Here is a 20,045-nt window from a genome sequence, read left to right as displayed (position 1 = left end):
CTGTGACCCTTTACGCTGGCCAGCGACAAGGACAAAGAGTGCATCCGAGCGGCGCAGGGGCGCCGTACGAGAAATGTAGAGTCTGAGTGCTCTCACCAGATCTAACAAGTGCAAATCCTTTTCACATTGGTGAACTGGATGAGGACAAAAAGAAGGTAAGGAGATATCCTGATTGAGATGAAAGGGGGATACCACCTTAGGGAGAAATTCCGGAACCGGACGCAGAACCACCTTGTCCTGGTGAAAAACCAGGAAAGGGGCTTTGCATGACAGCGCTGCTAGCTCAGACACTCTCCGAAGTGAAGTGACTGCTACTAGAAAAACCACTTTCTGCGAAAGGCGTGAGAGAGAAATATCTCTTATTGGCTCGAATGGTGGTTTCTGAAGAACCAGCAGCACCCTGTTCAGATCCCAGGGTTCTAACGGCCGCTTGTAAGGAGGAACGATGTGACAAACCCCCTGCAGGAACGTGCGTACCTGTGGAAGTCTGGCTAGGCGCTTCTGGAAAAACACAGAGAGCGCTGAGACTTGTCCCTTAAGGGAGCCGAGCGACAAACCCTTTTCCAGTCCAGATTGAAGGAAGGACAGAAAAGTGGGCAAGGCAAAAGGCCAGGGAGAAAAACCCTGAGCAGAGCACCACGACAGGAAAATGTTCCACGTCCTGTGGTAGATCTTGGCGGACGTTGGTTTCCTAGCCTGTCTCATAGTGGCAATGACGTCTTGAGATAACCCTGAAGACGCTAGGATCCAGGACTCAATGGCCACACAGTCAGGTTGAGGGCCGCAGAATTCAGATGGAAAAACGGCCCTTGAGATAGCAAGTCTGGTCGATCTGGTAGTGCCCACGGTTGGCCGACCGTGAGATGCCACAGATCCGGGTACCACGACCGCCTCGGCCAGTCTGGAGCGACGAGGATGACGCGGCGGCAGTCGGCCCTGATCTTGCGTAACACTCTGGGCAACAGTGCCAGCGGAGGAAACACATAAGGGAGCTGAAACTGCGACCAATCCTGAACTAAGGCGTCTGCCGCCAGAGCTCTGGGATCTTGAGACCGTGCCATGAACACCGGTACCTTGTTGTTGTGCCGTGACGCCATGAGGTCGACGTCCGGCACCCCCCAGCGGCAACAGATCTCCTGAAACACGTCCGGGTGAAGGGACCATTCCCCTGCGTCCATGCCCTGGCGACTGAGATAGTCTGCTTCCCAGTTTTCCACGCCTGGAATGTGAACTGCAGAGATGGTGGAGGCCGTGGCTTCCACCCACATCAAAATCCGCCGGACTTCCTGGAAGGCTTGCCGACTGCGTGTGCCGCCTTGGTGATTGATGTATGCCACCGCTGTGGAATTGTCCGACTGAATTCTGATCTGCTTGCCTTCCAGCCACTGCTGGAACGCCTTCAGGGCAAGATACACTGCCCGTATTTCCAGAACATTGATCTGAAGCGAGGACTCTTGCTGGGTCCACGTACCCTGAGCCCTGTGGTGGAGAAAAACCGCTCCCCACCCTGACAGACTCGCGTCCGTCGTGACCACCTCCCAGGATGGGGGTAGGAAGGATTTCCCCTTCGATAATGAAGTGGGAAGAAGCCACCACCGAAGGGAAGCTTTGGTCGCCTGAGAGAGGGAGACGTTCCTGTCGAGGGACGTCGGCTTCCTGTCCCATTTGCGTAGGATGTCCCATTGAAGTGGACGCAGGTGAAACTGCGCGAACGGAACTGCCTCCATTGCTGCCACCATCTTCCCCAGGAAGTGCATGAGGCGCCTCAAGGGGTGTGACTGGCCTTGAAGGAGAGATTGTACCCCTGTCTGTAGTGACCGCTGCTTGATCAGTGGAAGCTTCACTATCGCTGAGAGGGTATGAAACTCCATGCCAAGATATGTCAGCGATTGGGCCGGTGTCAGATTTGACTTTGGAAAATTGATGATCCACCCGAAACTCTGGAGAGTCTCCAGGGTAGCGTCGAGGCTGTGTTGGCATGCCTCTAGAGAGGGTGCCTTGATCAACAGATCGTCCAAGTACGGGATCACCGAGTGACCCTGAGAGTGGAGGACCGCTACTACAGTAGCCATCACCTTGGTGAAAACCCGTGGGGCTGTTGCCAGGCCGAACGGCAGTGGCACGAACTGCAGGTGTTCGTTTTCTATGGCGAAGCGCAAGAAGCGCTGGTGCTCTGGAGTAATCGGTACGTGGAGATATGCATCCTTGATATCGATCGATGCAAGGAAATCTCCTTGGGACATTGAGGCGATGACGGAGCGGAGGGATTCCATCCGGAACCGCCTGGTCTTTACGTGTTTGTTGAGAAGTTTCAGGTCCAGGACAGGACGGAAAGACCCGTCCTTCTTTGGGACCACAAACAAGTTGGAGTAAAAACCGTGACCCTGTTGCTGAATAGGAACAGGGACCACCACTCCTTCTGCCTTCAGAGTGCCCAGCGCCTGCAGAAGAGCCTCGGCTCGCTCGGGAGGCGGGGATGACCTGAAGAATCGAGTCGGGGGACGAGAGCTGAACTCTATCCTGTAACCGTGAGACAGAATGTCTCTCACCCAACGGTCTTTTACCCGTGGCAGCCAGGTGTCGCAAAAGCGGGAGAGCCTGCCACTGACCGAAGATGCGGAGTGGGGAGGCCGAAAGTCATGAGGAAGCCGCTTTGGTAGCGGCACCTCCGGTGGCCTTTTTAGGACGTGACTTAGACCGCCATGCATCAGAGTTCCTTTGATCTTTCTGAGGCCTTGTGGACGAGGAGAATTGGGACCTGCCTGCGCCCCGAAAGGACCGAAAACTCGACTGCCCCCTCCTCTGTTGGGGTATTTTCGGTTTGGGCTGGAGTAAGGATGTATCCTTTCCCTTGGATTGTTTGATGATTTCATCCAAACGCTCGCCAAACAATCGGTTGGCAGAAATTGGCAAACTGGTTAAGCGCTTTTTGGAAACAGAATCTGCCTTCCATTCCCGTAGCCACAAGGCCCTGCGGAGTACCACCGAATTGGCGGCTGCAACCGCCGTACGGCTCGCAGAGTCCAGAACAGCATTAATAGCGTAAGACGCAAATGCCGAAGTCTGTGTGGTTATGGACGCCACCTGTGGCGCGGACGTGCGTGTGGCTGCGTCGATTTGCGCTTGACCTGCTGAGATAGCTTGCAGCGCCCATACGGCTGCGAATGCTGGGGCAAAAGAAGCGCCGATAGCTTCATAGATGGATTTCAACCAGAGCTCCATCTGCCTGTCAGTGGCATCTTTGAGTGAAGCCCCGTCTTCCACTGCAAGTATGGATCTAGCTGCCAGTCTGGAGATTGGAGGATCCACTTTGGGACACTGAGCCCAACTTTTGACCACGTCAGGGGGAAAGGGATAATGTGTATCCTTAAGGCGCTTAGAAAAACGCTTATCTGGACAAGCATGGTGATTCTGGACTGCCTCTCTGAAATCAGAGTGGTCCAGAAACATACTCGGTGTACGCTTGGGAAACCTGAAACGGAATTTCTCCTGCTGTGAAGCTGACTCCTCCACCGGAGGAGCTGAGGGAGAAATATCCAACATACGATTGATGGACGCAATAAGGTCGTTCACTATGGCGTCCCCGTCCGGAGTATCAAGATTGAGAGCGGCCTCAGGATCAGAATCCTGATCAGCTGTGTCCGCATCATCAACTAGAGATTCCCCCCGCTGAGACCCAGAACAATATGAGGATGTCAAGGGAATTGTCAAGCGAGCTCGCTTAGTCGGTCTGGGGCCGGGGTCTGTGTCAGAACCCTCAGCCTGGGATCCATGAGACACCCCAGGAGGACATTGTTGGTCCAACTGAGGTGGGCCAGGGGACAAAGATTCAACAGAGTCCCTGTGCTGAGATACCGGCCTGGACTGCAAGGCTTCTAGTATCTTAGCCATAGTCTCAGAGAGTTTTGCAAACTCTGTCCCCGTCACCTGAACAGTGTCAGCAGGTGGCTCCCCCTGGGCCCCCCTTAGCAGAGGCTCTAGCTGAGTAAGTGCCACAGGGGCCGAACAGTGCTCACAATGAGGGTCAGTGGAACCTGCCGGTAGCGGGGTCATACATGCGGCGCAGGCAGCATAATAAGCCTGTGTTTTGGCACCCCTGCCTTTCGTGGGCGCCATGCTATTATCTTCCCTGAGTAACACAATAGGGTATATAGCCAGAAATCAACTGTGCACCATACAGTGTAAAATATGTATACCATAAACATATAATGTTACACTACTGCACAATGGGGCTAGCACCACAGGTGCTGCTTACCACCCGCTTAAAGCGGTTGTGAGACCACCAGAGTCCCTGCCTGAGTCTCCCAGACTTTGTCCCCCTCTGTAGCGTCCAAGGAGCTGACAGGAATGGCTGCCGGCGTCCTGAGGAGAGGTGGGAGCCGTGGGCGTGGCTCAGAAAGTGCGGGAGCTGGTGCCTGCACTGTGCACAGTGAGGGGAGTGGAGTATGCAAAGCATGCTCCAGCCCTCAGTGCTGCTCGTTCTGTGCAGCGTCCCGCCCTTCCCCTGCCTGTCAGGGCTGTGGGCGGGAGGAAAGGAAACTAGGCCGCAAAAAGCCGGGGACTCTAGTAATAAACGCGGCCGCCGTAAAAGCGCGGCCGGCGCGAAAGTCCCCGGCGCACTACAAGTCCCAGCCGCGCCGCAGTGTTTCCCTGGCAGCGGCGGTTAGTGCGGCAGTCCCTATACATAAACACACTCAGCAGCGCTGAGTGTGTAATGGCACATATTAACCCGGTCAGCGCCGCGGTCCCCGGTGCACTAGCACACCCAGCAATGCTGGAGTGTTGCTGTGCGCGGTCCCCACGGGGACACAGAGTACCTCCAAGTAGCAGGGCCATGTCCCTGAACGATACCCGGCTCCTATCCAGCAGTCTCCCAGGAGTTGTGGATGAAGCACGGTCTCAGTGCCTGGAGACCGATAGGATCCCACTTCACCAGAGCCCTGAGGGGGATGGGGAAGGAAAGCAGCATGTGGGCTCCAGCCTCCGTACCCGCAATGGATACCTCAACCTTAACTACACCGCCGACAAGAGTGGGGTGAGAAGGGAGCATGCTGGGGGCCCTATATGGGCCCACTTTTCTTCCATCCGATATAGTCAGCAGCTGCTGCTGACCAATCTGTGGAGCTGTGCGTGCGTGTCTGACCTCCTTCGCACAAAGCAAAAAACTGAGGAGCCCGTGGGAGCACGGGGGGTGTATAGGCAGAAGGGGAGGGGCTTAACACTTTTAAGTGTAATACTTTGTGCGGCCTCCGGAGGCATAGCCTATACACCCAATTGTCTGGGTCTCCCAATGGAGCGACAAAGAAAAGCCTCCATTCTTGAAGATGGGGGGGGATTTATCATAAAAGGTAAAAAGCAAAGTAGCTTGTTTGTACAAAGTAGTTTGCAATTTTACCCTTTTAAGATGAGACAACCCCTTTAAAGGGAACCTGTCACCAGTTTTTTCTTTATTAAACCAAAAGTCTCCCCCTTCTGCAGCTCCTGGGCTGCATTCTATGAAGGTGCACTTTGTTGCTGACTCCACTTGCAGACCTCAGAAATAACTTTATAAAATCTGACCGCCACGTATGCTAATGACCTGTTCGGGTAGGATAGGCATGCTCATTTTCGGCTCCTGTCCCTCCTTCTGGTCTTGTTTGCCGTCCTCCTTTCATGATTGATGTAGAGGACGTCTCACTCATCAGCCACGTTGCTCTGCCAAATCTCGCGCCTGTGCAGAGGCATTCCCGGCTTGCGCAGGCGCAGTTTGCTCTGCCCCATCGCGGGCCGAGCCAAAAACATAGCTGACCTGGTGAAGTCTTTGCGCAGGCGCGATATTATGGTCAGCGAGTGCATGACCATAATCTCGTGCCTGCGCAAAGACCTCACCGCCTCGCGCAAGGGCAACTATGTTTTCGGCTAGGCCCAGAGTTGGGCAGAGCGAACTGTGCCTATGCCAGCCGAGTATGACTCTGCACAAGCGCAAGATTTGGCAGAGCAAAGTGGATGATAACGGAGGCGTCATCCATGAACGGAGGATGACAAACAAGGCCAGGAGGGAAAGCAACCGAAAATGAGCACGCCCATCCGACCCGAACAGGTCATTAGCATATGTGACAGTCAGATTTTATAAAGTTGTTTCTGAGGTCTGCAACAAGGTGCACCTTCATAGAAGGCAGCCCAGAAGCTGCAGAAATTGATACTTTTGGTTTAATACCGAAAAAACTGGTGACAGGTTCCCTTTAATGGTGTACATATAGCACCATTTATATAATTTCCCAATGGAAATCTCACTAAAGAAAGGGGGAAAACATAGTGTCACCTCCTAGAGCCAGCAGCATACACCCATGGTTTCCTGTGTCCCCCAATGAAGCGATAGAAAAAAAAAACTTAAAGCATCACTCCAGCATTTTGTTTTTTTCAGCGATGGTGTGGCACTGTAAATCTAAGTCCCCCGTCGTATACTTACCATCTGGCGGCTTCATATTTTACCTACGCCACTCGTCTCATGGCACACGTAACTTCTGACTGGCCACAAGTCAGAAGTTGTGTCACAAACTCCCATTGCAAGTCTATGAGAGGCAGAATGAGGCTCTCATAGACTTGTATGAAATGCTGGAGCTGCTGGCAGGTCACATATCACAAGAGACCAACCAGAGCGGCGCTGGGAAAAGATGAAGACGACGGAAGAAGAGTATGAGACAGGAGTCCGGGGACAGATTTAAAGCATCATTCCAGCAGGGAAATAAAAAAAAAAAACAATGATGCTTTAAAGGAATTGGCTTATGATTATAGCTTTCTTCTGACAATTAAACTTTCTTAATAGACTTGAAAATCCAATGCAGGACCAGCGCAGTCATCACTCTGCGATTATAAATATATATCTCGTTAATAAATGGGAAACAAAATGATTTATGATGACTCCGTCCGATCCATAAAGGATCCACAAGTCACCTTCTTCTGCAGAAAAGTCACCATACTATAAAATAATAGCCATGTTTATCACAGTCTTAAAATGAAACATTAGGTCACCCCCCTTTGTCATCAAAAGCCATGCCCCCTTGTCAGACCAGAAAGTGTGTAACACACATATTATGGGGCCCATGAATCTCTTACCTGTGAGGCATTGAGCCGGATGGAAAATTTGGAATTTGCTAAGACAGATGAAGGCCAAGCAGCAAAGAGGTAACAAGATAACGGCCCAGGCGAGGCTGGCGGCCACTCTCCATCTCAACACCTGCAATGTAAGCAACCAGTAACATTAGACATGAAGGGCTGGAATAATTCATTGCACGGGGTCCTCCCATCAGGACACAGGTGTTAAAGGGTCATTCTCAAAATTCCAAGGTTTATAGGGTATCAAATGCTGATTGCTGGGGCTTCCGACCGCTGAGACCCCCAGAAATCCTGGGAATTAATGAAGAGACACAGGCTCAATGGCAGCGTTGGAGAAAGCCAAGTGTGATATACTGCCATCTCCAGCACTCCCATAGACAAAGAGGGCAGCAGTGAGGCCTGTGCACCAATCAAGATGGGGCTCTGCAGAGCATACATTTTCTTTTCCCCCCACTGCAGTGCTCGTCTCTCCTTTATGTCGGTTTTCTCTCCATTTAATGCACTGGTGGCAGCATCAGGGCTGTGGAGTCGGAGCTCATTTTGGTGGAGTCGAAGTCGGTATAAAATGCACCGACTCGTAAAGAAGGGAATTTTGTTTACTTTCCGTAAATTCCTTTTCTTCTAGCTCTTATTGGGAGACCCAGACAATTGGGTGTATAGCTTCTGCCTCCGGAGGCCACACAAAGTACTACACTTTAAAAAGTGTAACCCGTCCCCTCTGCCTATACACCCTCCCGTGCATCACGGGCTCCTCAGTTTTGGTGCAAAAGCAGGAAGGAGGAAACTTATAAATTGGTCTAAGGTAAATTCAATCCGAAGGATGTTCGGAGAACTGAAACATGAACCAAAAGAACAATTCAACATGAACAACATGTGTACACAAAAGAACAACCAGCCCGAAGGGCACAGGGGCGGGTGCTGGGTCTCCCAATAGGAGCTAGAAGAAAAGGAATTTACGGTAAGTAAACAAAATTCCCTTCTTCTTTGTCGCTCCATTGGGAGACCCAGACAATTGGGACGTCCAAAAGCAGTCCCTGGGTGGGTAAAAGAATACCTCAATAAAAAGAGCCGAAACGGCCCCCTCTTACAGGTGGGCAACCGCCGCCTGCAGGACTCGCCTACCTAGACTGGCATCCGCCGAAGCATAGGTATGCACTTGATAGGGTTTCGTGAAAGTGTGCAGACTAGACCAGGTAGCTGCCTGACACACCTGCTGAGCCGTAGCCCGGTGCCGCAATGCCCAGGACGCACCCACGGCTCTGGTAGAATGGGCTTTCAGCCCTGAAGGAAGCGGAAGCCCAGAAGAACGGTAGGCTTCAAGAATCGGTTCCTTGATCCACCGAGCCAAGGTTGACTTGGAAGCCTGGAAACCCTTACGCTGGCCAGCGACAGGGACAAAGAGCGCATCTGAACGACGCAGGGGCGCCGTGCGAGACACGTAGAAACGGAGTGCTCTCACCAGATCCAAAGAGTGCAAATCCTTTTCACATTGGTGAATTGGATTAGGGCAAAATGAAGGTAAGGAGATATCTTGATTGAGATGAAAAGGGGATACCACCTTAGGGAGAAATTCCAGGACAGGACGCAGAACCACCTTATCCTGGTGAAAAACCAGGAAGGGGGCTTTGCATGACAGTGCTGCAAGCTCCGACACTCTTCGGAGTGATGTAACTGCCACTAGAAATGCCACCCTCTGCGAAAGACGTGATAAAGAGACATCCCGCAGCGGTTCGAAAGGTGGTTTCTGAAGAGCCGTTAGCACCCTGTTAAGGTCCCAGGGTTCCAGCGGACGCTTGTAAGGTGGGACTATGTGGCAAACTCCCTGCAGGAACGTGCGGACCTGCGGAAGCCTGGCCAGGCGCTTTTGAAAAAATACGGAGAGCGCCGATACTTGTCCCTTGAGAGAGCCGAGTGACAAACCCTTGTCCATTCCGGATTGGAGGACGGAAAGAAAAGTGGGTAAGGCAAACGGCCAGGGAGAAAAACCATTATCAGAGCACCAGGATAAGAAGATCCGCCAAGATCTGTAATAGATCTTGGCGGACGTTGGTTTCCTGGCCTGTCTCATAGTGGCAAGGACATCCTGAGATAATCCTGAAGACGCTAGGAGCCAGGACTCAATGGCCACACAGTCAGGTTGAGGGCCACGGAATTCAGATGGAAAAACGGCCCTTGTGACAGCAAGTCTGGGCGGTCTGGAAGCACCCACGGTTGACCCACCGTGAGATGCCAAAGATCCGGGTACCACGATCGCCTCGGCCAATCTGGAGCGACGAGAATGGCGCGACGACAGTCGGACCTGATCTTGCGTAACACTCTGGGCAGCATCGCCAGAGGAGGAAATACATAAGGCAGTCGAAACTGTGACCAATCCTGAACTAATGCGTCCGCCGCCAGAGCTCTGTGATCCTGAGACCGTGCCATGAAGGCCGGGACCTTGTTGTTGTGTCGTGACGCCATAAGATCGATGTCCGGCGTTCCCCAGCGGCGACAGATCTCTCGAAACACGTCTGGGTGAAGAGACCATTCCCCCGCGTCCATCGGAGCATCGGAGTCCAGGTTCCCTGAGCCCTGTGGTGGAGGAAAACCGCTCCCCACCCTGACAGGCTCGCGTCCGTGGTGACCACAGCCCAGGTTGGGGGTAGGAAGGATTTTCCTTGCGATAGAGAATTGGGAAGGAGCCACCACTGAAGAGACATCTTGGTTGCAAGGGACAGAGAGACGTTCCTGTCTAGGGAAGTCGACCTCCTGTCCCATTTGCGGAGAATGTCCCATTGGAGTGGCCGCAGATGGAATTGCGTGAACGGCACTGCCTCCATCGCTGCCACCATCTTCCCCAGGAAGTGCATGAGGCGCCTCAAGGGGTATGAGTGACCCCGAAGAAGAGATTGCACCCCTGCTTGTAGAGAAAGCTGTTTGTCCCGCGGTAGCTTGACTAACACTGACTGTGTATGAAACTCCATCCCGAGGTAAGTCAGTGATTGGGTCGGTGTCAACTGGGATTTGGGAAAGTTGATTATCCACCCGAACCGCTGGAGAGTCGCCAGAGCGACTGTAAGGCTGTGTTGACACGCCACCCGAGAAGGTGCCCTGACTAGGAGATTGTCTAAGTAGGGAATCACCGAGTGGCCCTGAGAGTGAAGGACCGCCACAACGGATGCCATAACTTTGCTGAACACCCGTGGGGCTGTCGCCAGGCCGAAAGGCAATGCCACGAACTGAAGGTGTTCGTCCCCGATGGCGAAACGCAAGAAGCGTTGATGTTCGGGTGCGATCGGCACATGGAGATAAGCATCCTTGATGTCGATCGATGGTAGGAAGTCTCCTTGTGACATGGAGGCGATGACCGAGCGGAGAGATTCCATCCGAAACCGTCTGGTGCTCACATGTCTGTTGAGCAGTTTGAGGTCCAGGATGGGGCGGAAAGATCCGTCCTTCTTTGGCACCACGAACAAGTTGGAGTAAAAGCCGCGACCTTGTTCCTGAGGGGGAACAGGGATCACAACTCCCTCTGTCTTCAGAGTGTCCACTGCCTGAAAAAGTGCGTCGGCCCGAGCGGGGGGCGGAGAGGTTCTGAAGAACCGAGTCTGAGGACGAGAGCTGAACTCTATCCGGTATCCGTGAGACAATGTCTCTCACCCATCGGTCTTGAACGTGTGGCCACCAGGCGTCGCAAAAGCGGGAGAGCCTGCCACCGACCGAGGATGCGGCTAGGGGATGCCGAGAGTCATGAGGAGGCCGCCTTGGAGGCAGCGCCTCCGGCGGCCTTTTGGGGGCGTGACTTAGACCGCCACGCATAGGAGTTCCTCTGGCCTTTCTCCGGCCTGCTGGATGAAGAGGATTGGGGCTTGGCGGAGGGACGAAAGGACCGAAACCTCGATTGGCCTTTCCGTTGCTGAGGTCTCTTAGGTTTGGACTGGGGTAAGGAAGAGTCCTTTCCCTTGGATTCCTTAATAATCTCATACAATCGTTCGCCAAACAATCGGTCGCCAGAAAACGGCAAACCGGTTAAGAACCTCTTGGAGGCCGAGTCTGCCTTCCATTCGTGCAGCCACATGGCCCTGCGGACTGCCACAGAATTAGCGGATGCCACCGCTGTACGGCTAGCAGAGTCTAGGACTGCGTTCATGGCGTAGGAAGAAAAAGCTGACGCTTGAGAAGTCAGAGACGCAACCTGCGGAGCAGAATTACGTGTGACAGCATTAATCTCAGCCAGACAAGCGGAGATAGCTTGGAGTGCCCACACGGCTGCAAAGGCCGGGGCAAAAGCCGCGCCCGTGGCTTCATAGATGGATTTCACCAGGAGCTCTATCTGCCTGTCAGTGGCATCCTTTAGCGATGAGCCATCTGCAACCGATACCACAGATCTAGCCGCTAATCTAGAGACTGGAGGATCCACCTTGGGACACTGAGCCCAACCCTTAACTACGTCAGAGGGGAAGGGGTAACGTGTGTCAGTAAGGCGCTTAGTAAAGCGCTTGTCCGGAACCGCTCTGGGCTTCTGGACAGCATCTCTGAAGTTAGAGTGATCGAAAAACGCACTGCGTGTACGTTTGGGGAACCGAAACTGGTGTTTCTCCTGCTGAGAAGCCGACTCCTCTACAGGTGGAGGCGGGGGAGATAGATCTAACACCTGGTTGATGGACGCTATAAGATCATTTACTGTGGCGTCCCCTTCAGGTGTATCAAGATTAAGTGCAACGTCAGGTTCAGAACCCTGAGCTGCCACGTCCGCCTCGTCCTCCAGAGAGTCCTCGAGCTGGGAACCCGAGCAGCGTGAAGAAGTCGGGGAAGATTCCCAGCGGGCCCGCTTAGTCTGTCTGGGACTGTGTTCCGGGTAGGATTCCTCCGCGTGGGACCTAGGGCCCAACCTGGGAGCGCGCTGCGGCGCGGAGCGAGAGGGGCCTGGAGGCGACGAGCTAACGGGGACCGGGCCTGTGTAAGGACCGGTCTGGACTGCAAAGCTTCCAGCAGCTTGGCAGACCATTTGTCCATAGACTGAGCCATGGATTGTGAAAGTGACTCAGACAGTTTCTCAGCAAACGTAGCAAACTCTGTCCCTGCCGCCTGGACAGGGGGAGCAGGTGGGTCTACATGAGCCGAGGGGTCCACTAGTGACCTAGGCTCCGGCTGAGCAAGCGAAACAGGTGTCGAGCATTGCTCACAGTGAGGGTAGGTGGAACCCGCAGGTAACATAGCCCTACAAGAGGTACAGGTCGCAAAAAAACCCTGTGCCTTAGCACCTTTGCTCCTTGTGGACGACATGCTGTTGTCTCCTAGGAGAGTGATCACTGAGGGTATATGGGAAGGGGTATACAGCCCGACCGAACAGAAATATGCATATAAACACGTATCTATTCCGGCACCCTGGGGGGGACCAGCACCGGGTGACCGGTGTGGCTTACCGACCGCTAAAAAGCGGAGTGTGTGTCCTCCAGATTCCCTGCCTTAGGTCTCCCAGAGCTGCAGAGCTCTTCTCGGATAATCCTCCACCGGCAGAATGCCAAAAAACATGGCTGCCGGAGCTCTCAGGGGAGGAGTGGAGCCGTGGGCGGTGCTAGAAAAGTGCGGGAATCTGGGGTCCCCACAGTGATCAGTGAGGGGGGAGGACACATCCAGGATGCTCCTGCCCTCACAGCCGACATCAGGCCGGCCGTCCCGCCCTTACCCCTGACAGGCAGGTCCGGGGGCGGGATTTTTGCTACTAGGCCGCGATGAAGCCGGGGACTAAATTTAAAACCGCGGCCGACAAGCAAACGCGGTCGGCGCGGAAGTCCCCCGGTCTTCACAAATCAGCAGCTGCTGCAGCGTCCGGGAAGCAGGTGCTCCATGCACAGTCCCCATGGGGACGCAGAGTACCTTATAGATGCAGTGCCCGGTCCCTGAGGATAAATAGACTCCTGTCCAGCAGATTCCCACAGGGGCTGCGGAGGGAGCCCGGTCCCAGTAAATGGATGACCGGTCAGGATCCCACTTCTCCCAGAGCCACTAAGGGATGGTGAAGGAAAACGGCATGAGGCTCCGGCCTTTGTACCCGCAATGGGTACCTCAACCTTAACAGCACCGCCGACATAGTGGGGTGAGAAGGGAACATGCCGGGTGCCCCGTGGGGGTCCTCTTTTCTTCCAACCGATATAACTAATCTGAGAATGCATGAGTGGATGTGTGCCTCCTTCCACACAAAGCATAAAACTGAGGAGCCCGTGATGCACGGGAGGGTGTATAGGCAGAGGGGAGGGGTTACACTTTTTAAAGTGTAGTACTTTGTGTGGCCTCCGGAGGCAGAAGCTATATACCCAATTGTCTGGGTCTCCCAATGGAGCGACAAAGAAATCTATAATAAATTGGGGACAGTAGTGCAATGCAGAATGTGCTGAATATTTTTTCATAGGAATTTGGGACAGTTATGAAATGTCCTATAAATGTCTGTTCTATTCCTGATCTAAGGCTACATTCACACACAGCGTTTTTGCTACATTTTTTGAGGATACGTTTGTCAGCTGCAAAAGCAGATCAGCTTTTTTTTTTCAAAAACTTATTAATTTTCCAATTTTTTTATAAACATAACAAGATATTTATAGTTGCACAAGGAAAAACATTTGTCTGACAATATGTGACATAATAGGGTGCGATGCCCCAACTTGATATTTTAAACTGTTTATCTGTTTGATATGATCTCTATTAAACCCAGGCAAAAGTACTAAGAAATAACATATGCGATACAAGTCAATTAAAATCATTAAACCCCTGTGCCAACCCCGAATGCTTCAGATCAGCTTTTTAAAAAACTGCATCACCTGAAAGGAAAAGCAGATTAGAAAAAGGCCACACAAACTGACTGCTCGTTCTTTGTGAGGATCCTCACAAAACGCTGTGTCTGAATGTCCTATCTTTTCACCCATTGCCTTTGCTGGGATGCCAGAGTCACTGCATTTCACTGAATTATTTTGCCATCAATGTTCGTTATGTTTGTAACAAGAAAGAAATTGTTAGCAAGACCTTGGCAGTAAAAGATATAAAGCTCATCACACCGGCCAGTTTCTACAGACCTTAGTGGAAAAAGTTCTGCAAGATTACGAACTCAAAAAAGCAGAGGTTCTTGCCATTGTAATGGACAATGCTTCAAATATAAGTACAATTAAACTGATGAATGAGAGTAATGAACAACAGCTAGAAGAAAATTTAGGATTTAGTATGTTAGAGATGGAAGGCCACAGCGCTGTTCATGTAACTGAGGAACAAACAGATATTACAACAGAACAGCAAAATGATACTTTAGGATTAGATGATCTTGTTGAAGCTGCTTCAAAACACTTTCATATTCATCACATGCGCTGTGTTGTGCACACGCTGCAGCTGGCAATAAGAGAGAGTCTGCAAGAGGGAACCCGATTTCACACATCCGGCTTTTCGCCAGTTTGGCGGATGCGGCGCACTCCAGTACAGTGTATACAGTACAGTGGCAGCACGACAAACGCCGGAGCATGTGACCCGGAAGTTGCAGCGCTGCCACTGTACTGTATCGTACTGTACTGGTGTGCGCCGCATCCGCCAAGCCGCCGAAAAGCCAGATGTGTGAAACTGGGCGGACATGCTGGAAATCTAATTGGAAAAGTGAGGAAGTTGGTTTTTGCCGCCAGAACCCCTAAAATTGATTCCATCTTGAAGAGACATGCTGGGAAAGGGGCAATTGTTGATCAAGCTACTCAGTGAGGCAGCACTTATTTAATGACTGAGCGATTGCTTGAACTAAAATCGTTTCTTATAGATATGGTGAACCCTCAAGTAACCTTAAATGAAGGTCAATGGACACAGGTGGCTGAATTGAAGGAATTGCTTAATCACCCATTTACCGTGACTAAAAAATTACAAGCTGAGTATTTAACTCCTGGCATTTTCATAAGGGAGTGGAAGAACTTGCTATTTTGCCTGTCCCAAAGAGGAGGTTTAATCGCAGATGGCATTTCTGCTTCAATGAAACGGAGAGAGACAGCTATTGGAAAATAAAATTCTTCTGGCAGCTGTTTATGTGCACCCAAGTCATCGTATACTGCTTGATGATCAACAGCTTACTAAAGGAAAAGAAGCTCTGACTGAGGTAGCAGTTAGGATGAGCGGCTACAGGACTGCCAGGCGCAAGAGGACTTGGGTCCTGACAGTGCTACTGCTGCCATATTTTCATCCTCATCAGATGAGGAGTTTAGCTTTGACAAGTATTTGGATGACATGGAGCAGGCAAAGCGATGCCGCAAGGAAAAAGATTTCCCTCCGTCTCCTATAGCAGCAGATTGACCAGATTTCAGTAAAATTTTTCACTTGCTTTCAAAGAAATAGAAAAATTCAACCGTTCATCAAAACTGACTGTGCCTCTTGCCTTGATTGAAAAATTTGGCTCATTCTCCGGTTTCAAACTGAACAAAAAAAAATGCGAGATCATGTTCCTAAAGGGGCATCATGGGACAATGGGGGGACAAATAAGGGATGGCTGTCTATGTGGAATTCCTATAGCACAATCTTCAATTAAATACCTGGGAGTGCATATAGGAAGATCGGTGGAAACAATCTATAACTTGAATTATGGACCGCTAATCAGGAAAATTATAGTTCAATTAAAGGGATGGAAAGGTCTGCCACTTCCATTACTGGCAAGATGCCACCTGATAAAAATGATGAGCTTTCCTAGGCTGCTGTATCCCTTCCAGACAATCCCGCTATTGCTAAAACTAAAGGATGTGAATAAGCTCAACTCCGCGTATACAGAATTTCTGTGGAGGGGAAGGAAACCCAGAATAAAGCTGCGTACGCTGATGAAGTCAGCAGAGGAGGGAGGTCTAAACTTTCCAGATGTCCAAGGGTATAATCTTGTATGTATCATGAGGCATGTAATTGATTGGGTGAGAGGAACGAGTAGGCACTCAGATCATGCGATGGAAACTAAATATGCGTCACCGTGGGATCTGACGTCCATTCTGCACTCCCCACTATCCAGGGTTGAAGGGCACATAAGGAACTCAATTATATTCCGAGACACCATGCTAACATGGAAGTCGGTAAGGAAAAAACTGGGGCTCTCATGGAAAGTGTCCAAGTACTTGAACCCCTGGGCATTCCCAAATTTTCCCCTGGGACGAGAAAACAAGCTATTTACTAGATGGAAAGAGAGGGGAGTCAGGAGAATGATAGATGTTATGAATGTGGAGGACAGGAGGTGGATGACAGGTCGGGAAGTGTTGGATAAGTACAACCTTAATAGCTCACATGTCATCCAGTATGAACAATTGAAACATGGAATAATAGGAGACCTGGGTGTGGTTGGAAGAGAGCTGAACAGAAGTTCGATTGATGAGTTACTGGAATGTGATGTAACAAGTATAAATGTCTCTAAAATATATCGATCGCTAAGGGGGGTGCTTATCTCACGGGAGGATAGTCGGACTTTAAAAGCGTGGGGGAAACAATTGGGAAGGGAAGAAGTGGTGGATGATATACTGAGAGGATGGGTACAAGTGCGGAAACATATTACCAATGAGAGATGGAGAGACACTCAATTCAGAATTCTACATAGGGCCATTATAGGTTTCAACATACCAGGTAGGGATAGGTGGTGTCCTAAGTGTCAAAAAGAAAAAACGGATATGCTGCATGGGCTATGGGAATGTGAGACAATCGCTAGGTTCTGGAACCAAGTCAGACTATTTGCCCAGTCAACATGGGGAATTTTCAGCAAACTAGACTTAATGGTGTGGATTTTCCACTCCTTTGAGGGAGGAGTAGGAGGAGGACCGAGCACGCAGGAAAAGAGGAAATACGCAATAACGCATGACATAGCCATGATAGCTAAGCGTTGCATCTTAAAACACTGGATTCAAAGGGAGGGCCCATCCATAAAGGAGGTTGTGGGCGAATTACACAACCTTCTGAAGTGGGAAAAACTAGAAGCGGAGAGGGATAAAGATGGGTTGACAGCCAAGTTTTTTGTGAGATGGAGACATTTTATTGAAAGCCAATTCACACAGGGAGAAATAATTAACCTGATGGCACCTTTTGTTCACTCGGAGTGGTATATCCTGAGCGATATCCAGGACAGCCTGGGTAAACTGAGAATCACCTAGGAGGGGGCTCTGGCGGGAGGGGGAGACGAGACGGTTGGGAATACCAAGACACGCTAGCAAAATTGAAATCATTCAGGGACGACACAGAGATTTAACGAATTGTATTGCATATGTTATATTATATTTCATTACCTCTGTTTTGGTTTAATGTTACTGTATACTATCTTAAATCAAACAGCAGCATGGAACTCCAAATTGGGGTATCACCCACCTCTATGTCACATTTTGTCAGACGAATGTTCTTTTTTTGCAATGATACTTGTCATGTTTTTACAAATTTGAAAAATCAATAAAAAACGTTTTGGAAAAAAAAAACTGACTGTGCATGAGGCAATTCCTTTATACCCGGAAATTGTTAGAGATGTCGCCCATGTGGTTACGGCTTTGCCTCCAACCCAAGTTACTGTAGAGAGGTTGTTCTCCAGCCTTAACATTATAAGGTCAGATTCGAGATCATCTGCGAAGGAGGATCTGATGGAGGCAATTCTATTTCTTACAACAAACTCATAGACTGCACAAATGTTATTTACTATGTTTTTGTTGAAAACTGTTTTTTGCCACTTACATAGTGTATTACATGGTGTTATATATAACACATAATATATACTGTATATATAACACTATGTAATGCAACTGGCAAAACACAGTTTTAAACAACATACTAAATAAGAACAATTAGTATATTGCTTATATTTAAGTGAAAGATTTATTGTAGTACAATGTGAACATCAGACATTTAATAATTTTTATGATACAATAATCAAGATATTTAGATAGAACATAAAATATTTATTGGATACAACTTTAGAACACAAAAAACTAATAAATTGTAAATATGTAATATACAGTAGATTACATATATATCTTGTGTGTATATAATATATATATTATACACACACAAGATATATATGTAATCTACTGTATATTACATAGTGTATTACATATTTACAATTTATTACAGTTTTTTGTGTTCTAAAGTTGTGTTCCAATAAATATATTTTATGTTCTATCCAAATATCTTGATTATTGTATCAAAAATTATTAAATGTCTGATGTTCACATACACATGTTCATGTACTAAAATAAATTTTTCACTTAACTATAAGCAATATATGTAGGAGTCGGAGTCGTGGAGTCGGTGCAAGGGAAATTGAGGAGTCGGAGGTTTGGCTTTCCGACTCCACAGCCCTGGGCAGTCACTCCAACAAGGGGAAATGTATCATCACATTTTCACATTAGAACGGTATATATTATTCATCTTGGTCCTGATGAGGCTGGTGTACTCATTTTGAAAACCCATTTCAGGATGCCTGTATAATAACTTTTTGAACGTTTTCCTGATGGAAGTTAAAATACTTATCTTAAGGGAACTGTAATTTGTGGACACAAAAGTGCCTCACTTAAAAAGTAAAAAACCTAATTTCCCTGGCCTGGTACAGTTCCCGTGATGTTGCTGTTGTCTCCTTGTGGTTTTGTCACAGATCTGTTAGGTGCAATTGGTAAAGCTCCAGCAGGTCTGGTAGAAGTTGTTTGTTTCTTATATGGGTCTCTTTAGCTTTAAAGGGGCAGTCCGGTAAATAACAGTTCCTTTAAGACGAGATTATACCAATTTTTATTTCATTATATTTTTCCCCAAAATAAGTACATCAGCCTCATCAGGTCTTATATTTGTACTGTGACATCTGGGTACACATCCACCTTTAGGTCTCATCGGGACGAATGGGAAGCTGCGCAGTATAAAAACGGCGTATTACCAGGTCTGGATTTAGCCGTCTGCCAGCTTAGTGCCCCTGAGCTATAGCCTAGACCGGGTCAGCAACCTGCAGCACTCCAGCTGTTGTAGCACTACAACTCCCAGAATGCACTGACAGCTGGGGAGCTGCACTACAACTCCCAGCATGCACTGACAGCTGGGGTGCTGCACTACAACTCCCAGCATGCACTGACAGCTGGGGAGCTGCACTACAACTCCCAGCATGCACTGACAGCTGGGGTGCTGCACTACAACTCCCAGCATGCACTGACAGCTGGGGTGCTGCACTACAACTCCCAGCATGCACTGACAGCTGGGGAGCTGCACTACAACTCCCAGCATGCACTGACAGCTGGGGAGCTGCACTACAACTCCCAGCATGCACTGACAGCTGGGGAGCTGCTGCAGGATGCTGACCCCTGCTAGGTCACGTGGAAACATTATACACTGGCTGTCACTACAGACAGGGAGGTCAGAGGCTGCACTGTACAGCCTGCAGGCGGTGTATACAGGCGTGAGCTCTGTGGCATGGCTGGGACTTGCAGTTCTACAGCACGCACGCTCACGCTGCAGGCTGCACGCTCCCCAGGCCCGGCACCGCCTCCCTTACCTTTCTCTCCCCGGTCACATTCATGTCGCTGCCGCTTCCCACATTCAAACAGTCAGCGCGGCATGAAAGGAGAAAGACCCTCCCGGAGGCTGTCCTCCGCACTGCCTGTGTGAAAACGGCCTATAGAATATCATCACAGGGCTGCCCCAACATGTGCCTGACGGAATGTGAGGACCCTACTGTCCGCTGACTGACTTTTGAACAAGCAAAACTTTATGTAACACGACCACGAAATAAGTGACATTTTATGATTGTCGTGGTAGAAGGCCCATTTGTTTTACAAGACACAGGTGTGCAGGCTACAATCTTTTCTAATTATTTCTTTGTCATAATATGAGTTATGAGCTACATTTAACCCATTAAAGAGTTGTCCTCTCCTGGTGACATCTTTGGGAAACGCTGCTGCTTATCACTTCGTAAGAATGTGTAATGCACTCACTGTTAGGATTCAGCTTTGCTTGTCAGTTTCTGCGTT

General features: G+C 49.8%; 1 protein-coding gene across 1 annotated transcript in view; it reads right to left on the bottom strand.

The window, feature by feature from the left end:
• NDC1 (NDC1 transmembrane nucleoporin) overlaps positions 1-19,658 on the bottom strand; it is a 130,457-nt gene extending 110,799 nt beyond the window's left edge. The window contains 2 exon segments of the mRNA XM_075321079.1: positions 7,096-7,216; positions 19,571-19,658. Of these exon segments, the coding sequence (XP_075177194.1) occupies positions 7,096-7,216; positions 19,571-19,594 (145 nt within the window). The 5' untranslated portion in view covers positions 19,595-19,658.
• Positions 19,659-20,045: the final 387 nt, after the last annotated feature.

The sequence above is a fragment of the Anomaloglossus baeobatrachus genome, chromosome 8 (assembly GCF_048569485.1).
Source record: "Anomaloglossus baeobatrachus isolate aAnoBae1 chromosome 8, aAnoBae1.hap1, whole genome shotgun sequence".
NCBI classification, from domain to species: domain Eukaryota; kingdom Metazoa; phylum Chordata; class Amphibia; order Anura; family Aromobatidae; genus Anomaloglossus; species Anomaloglossus baeobatrachus.
Note: the sequence above shows the minus strand (reverse complement) of the source record. Positions and strands in the feature narration are given on the sequence as shown.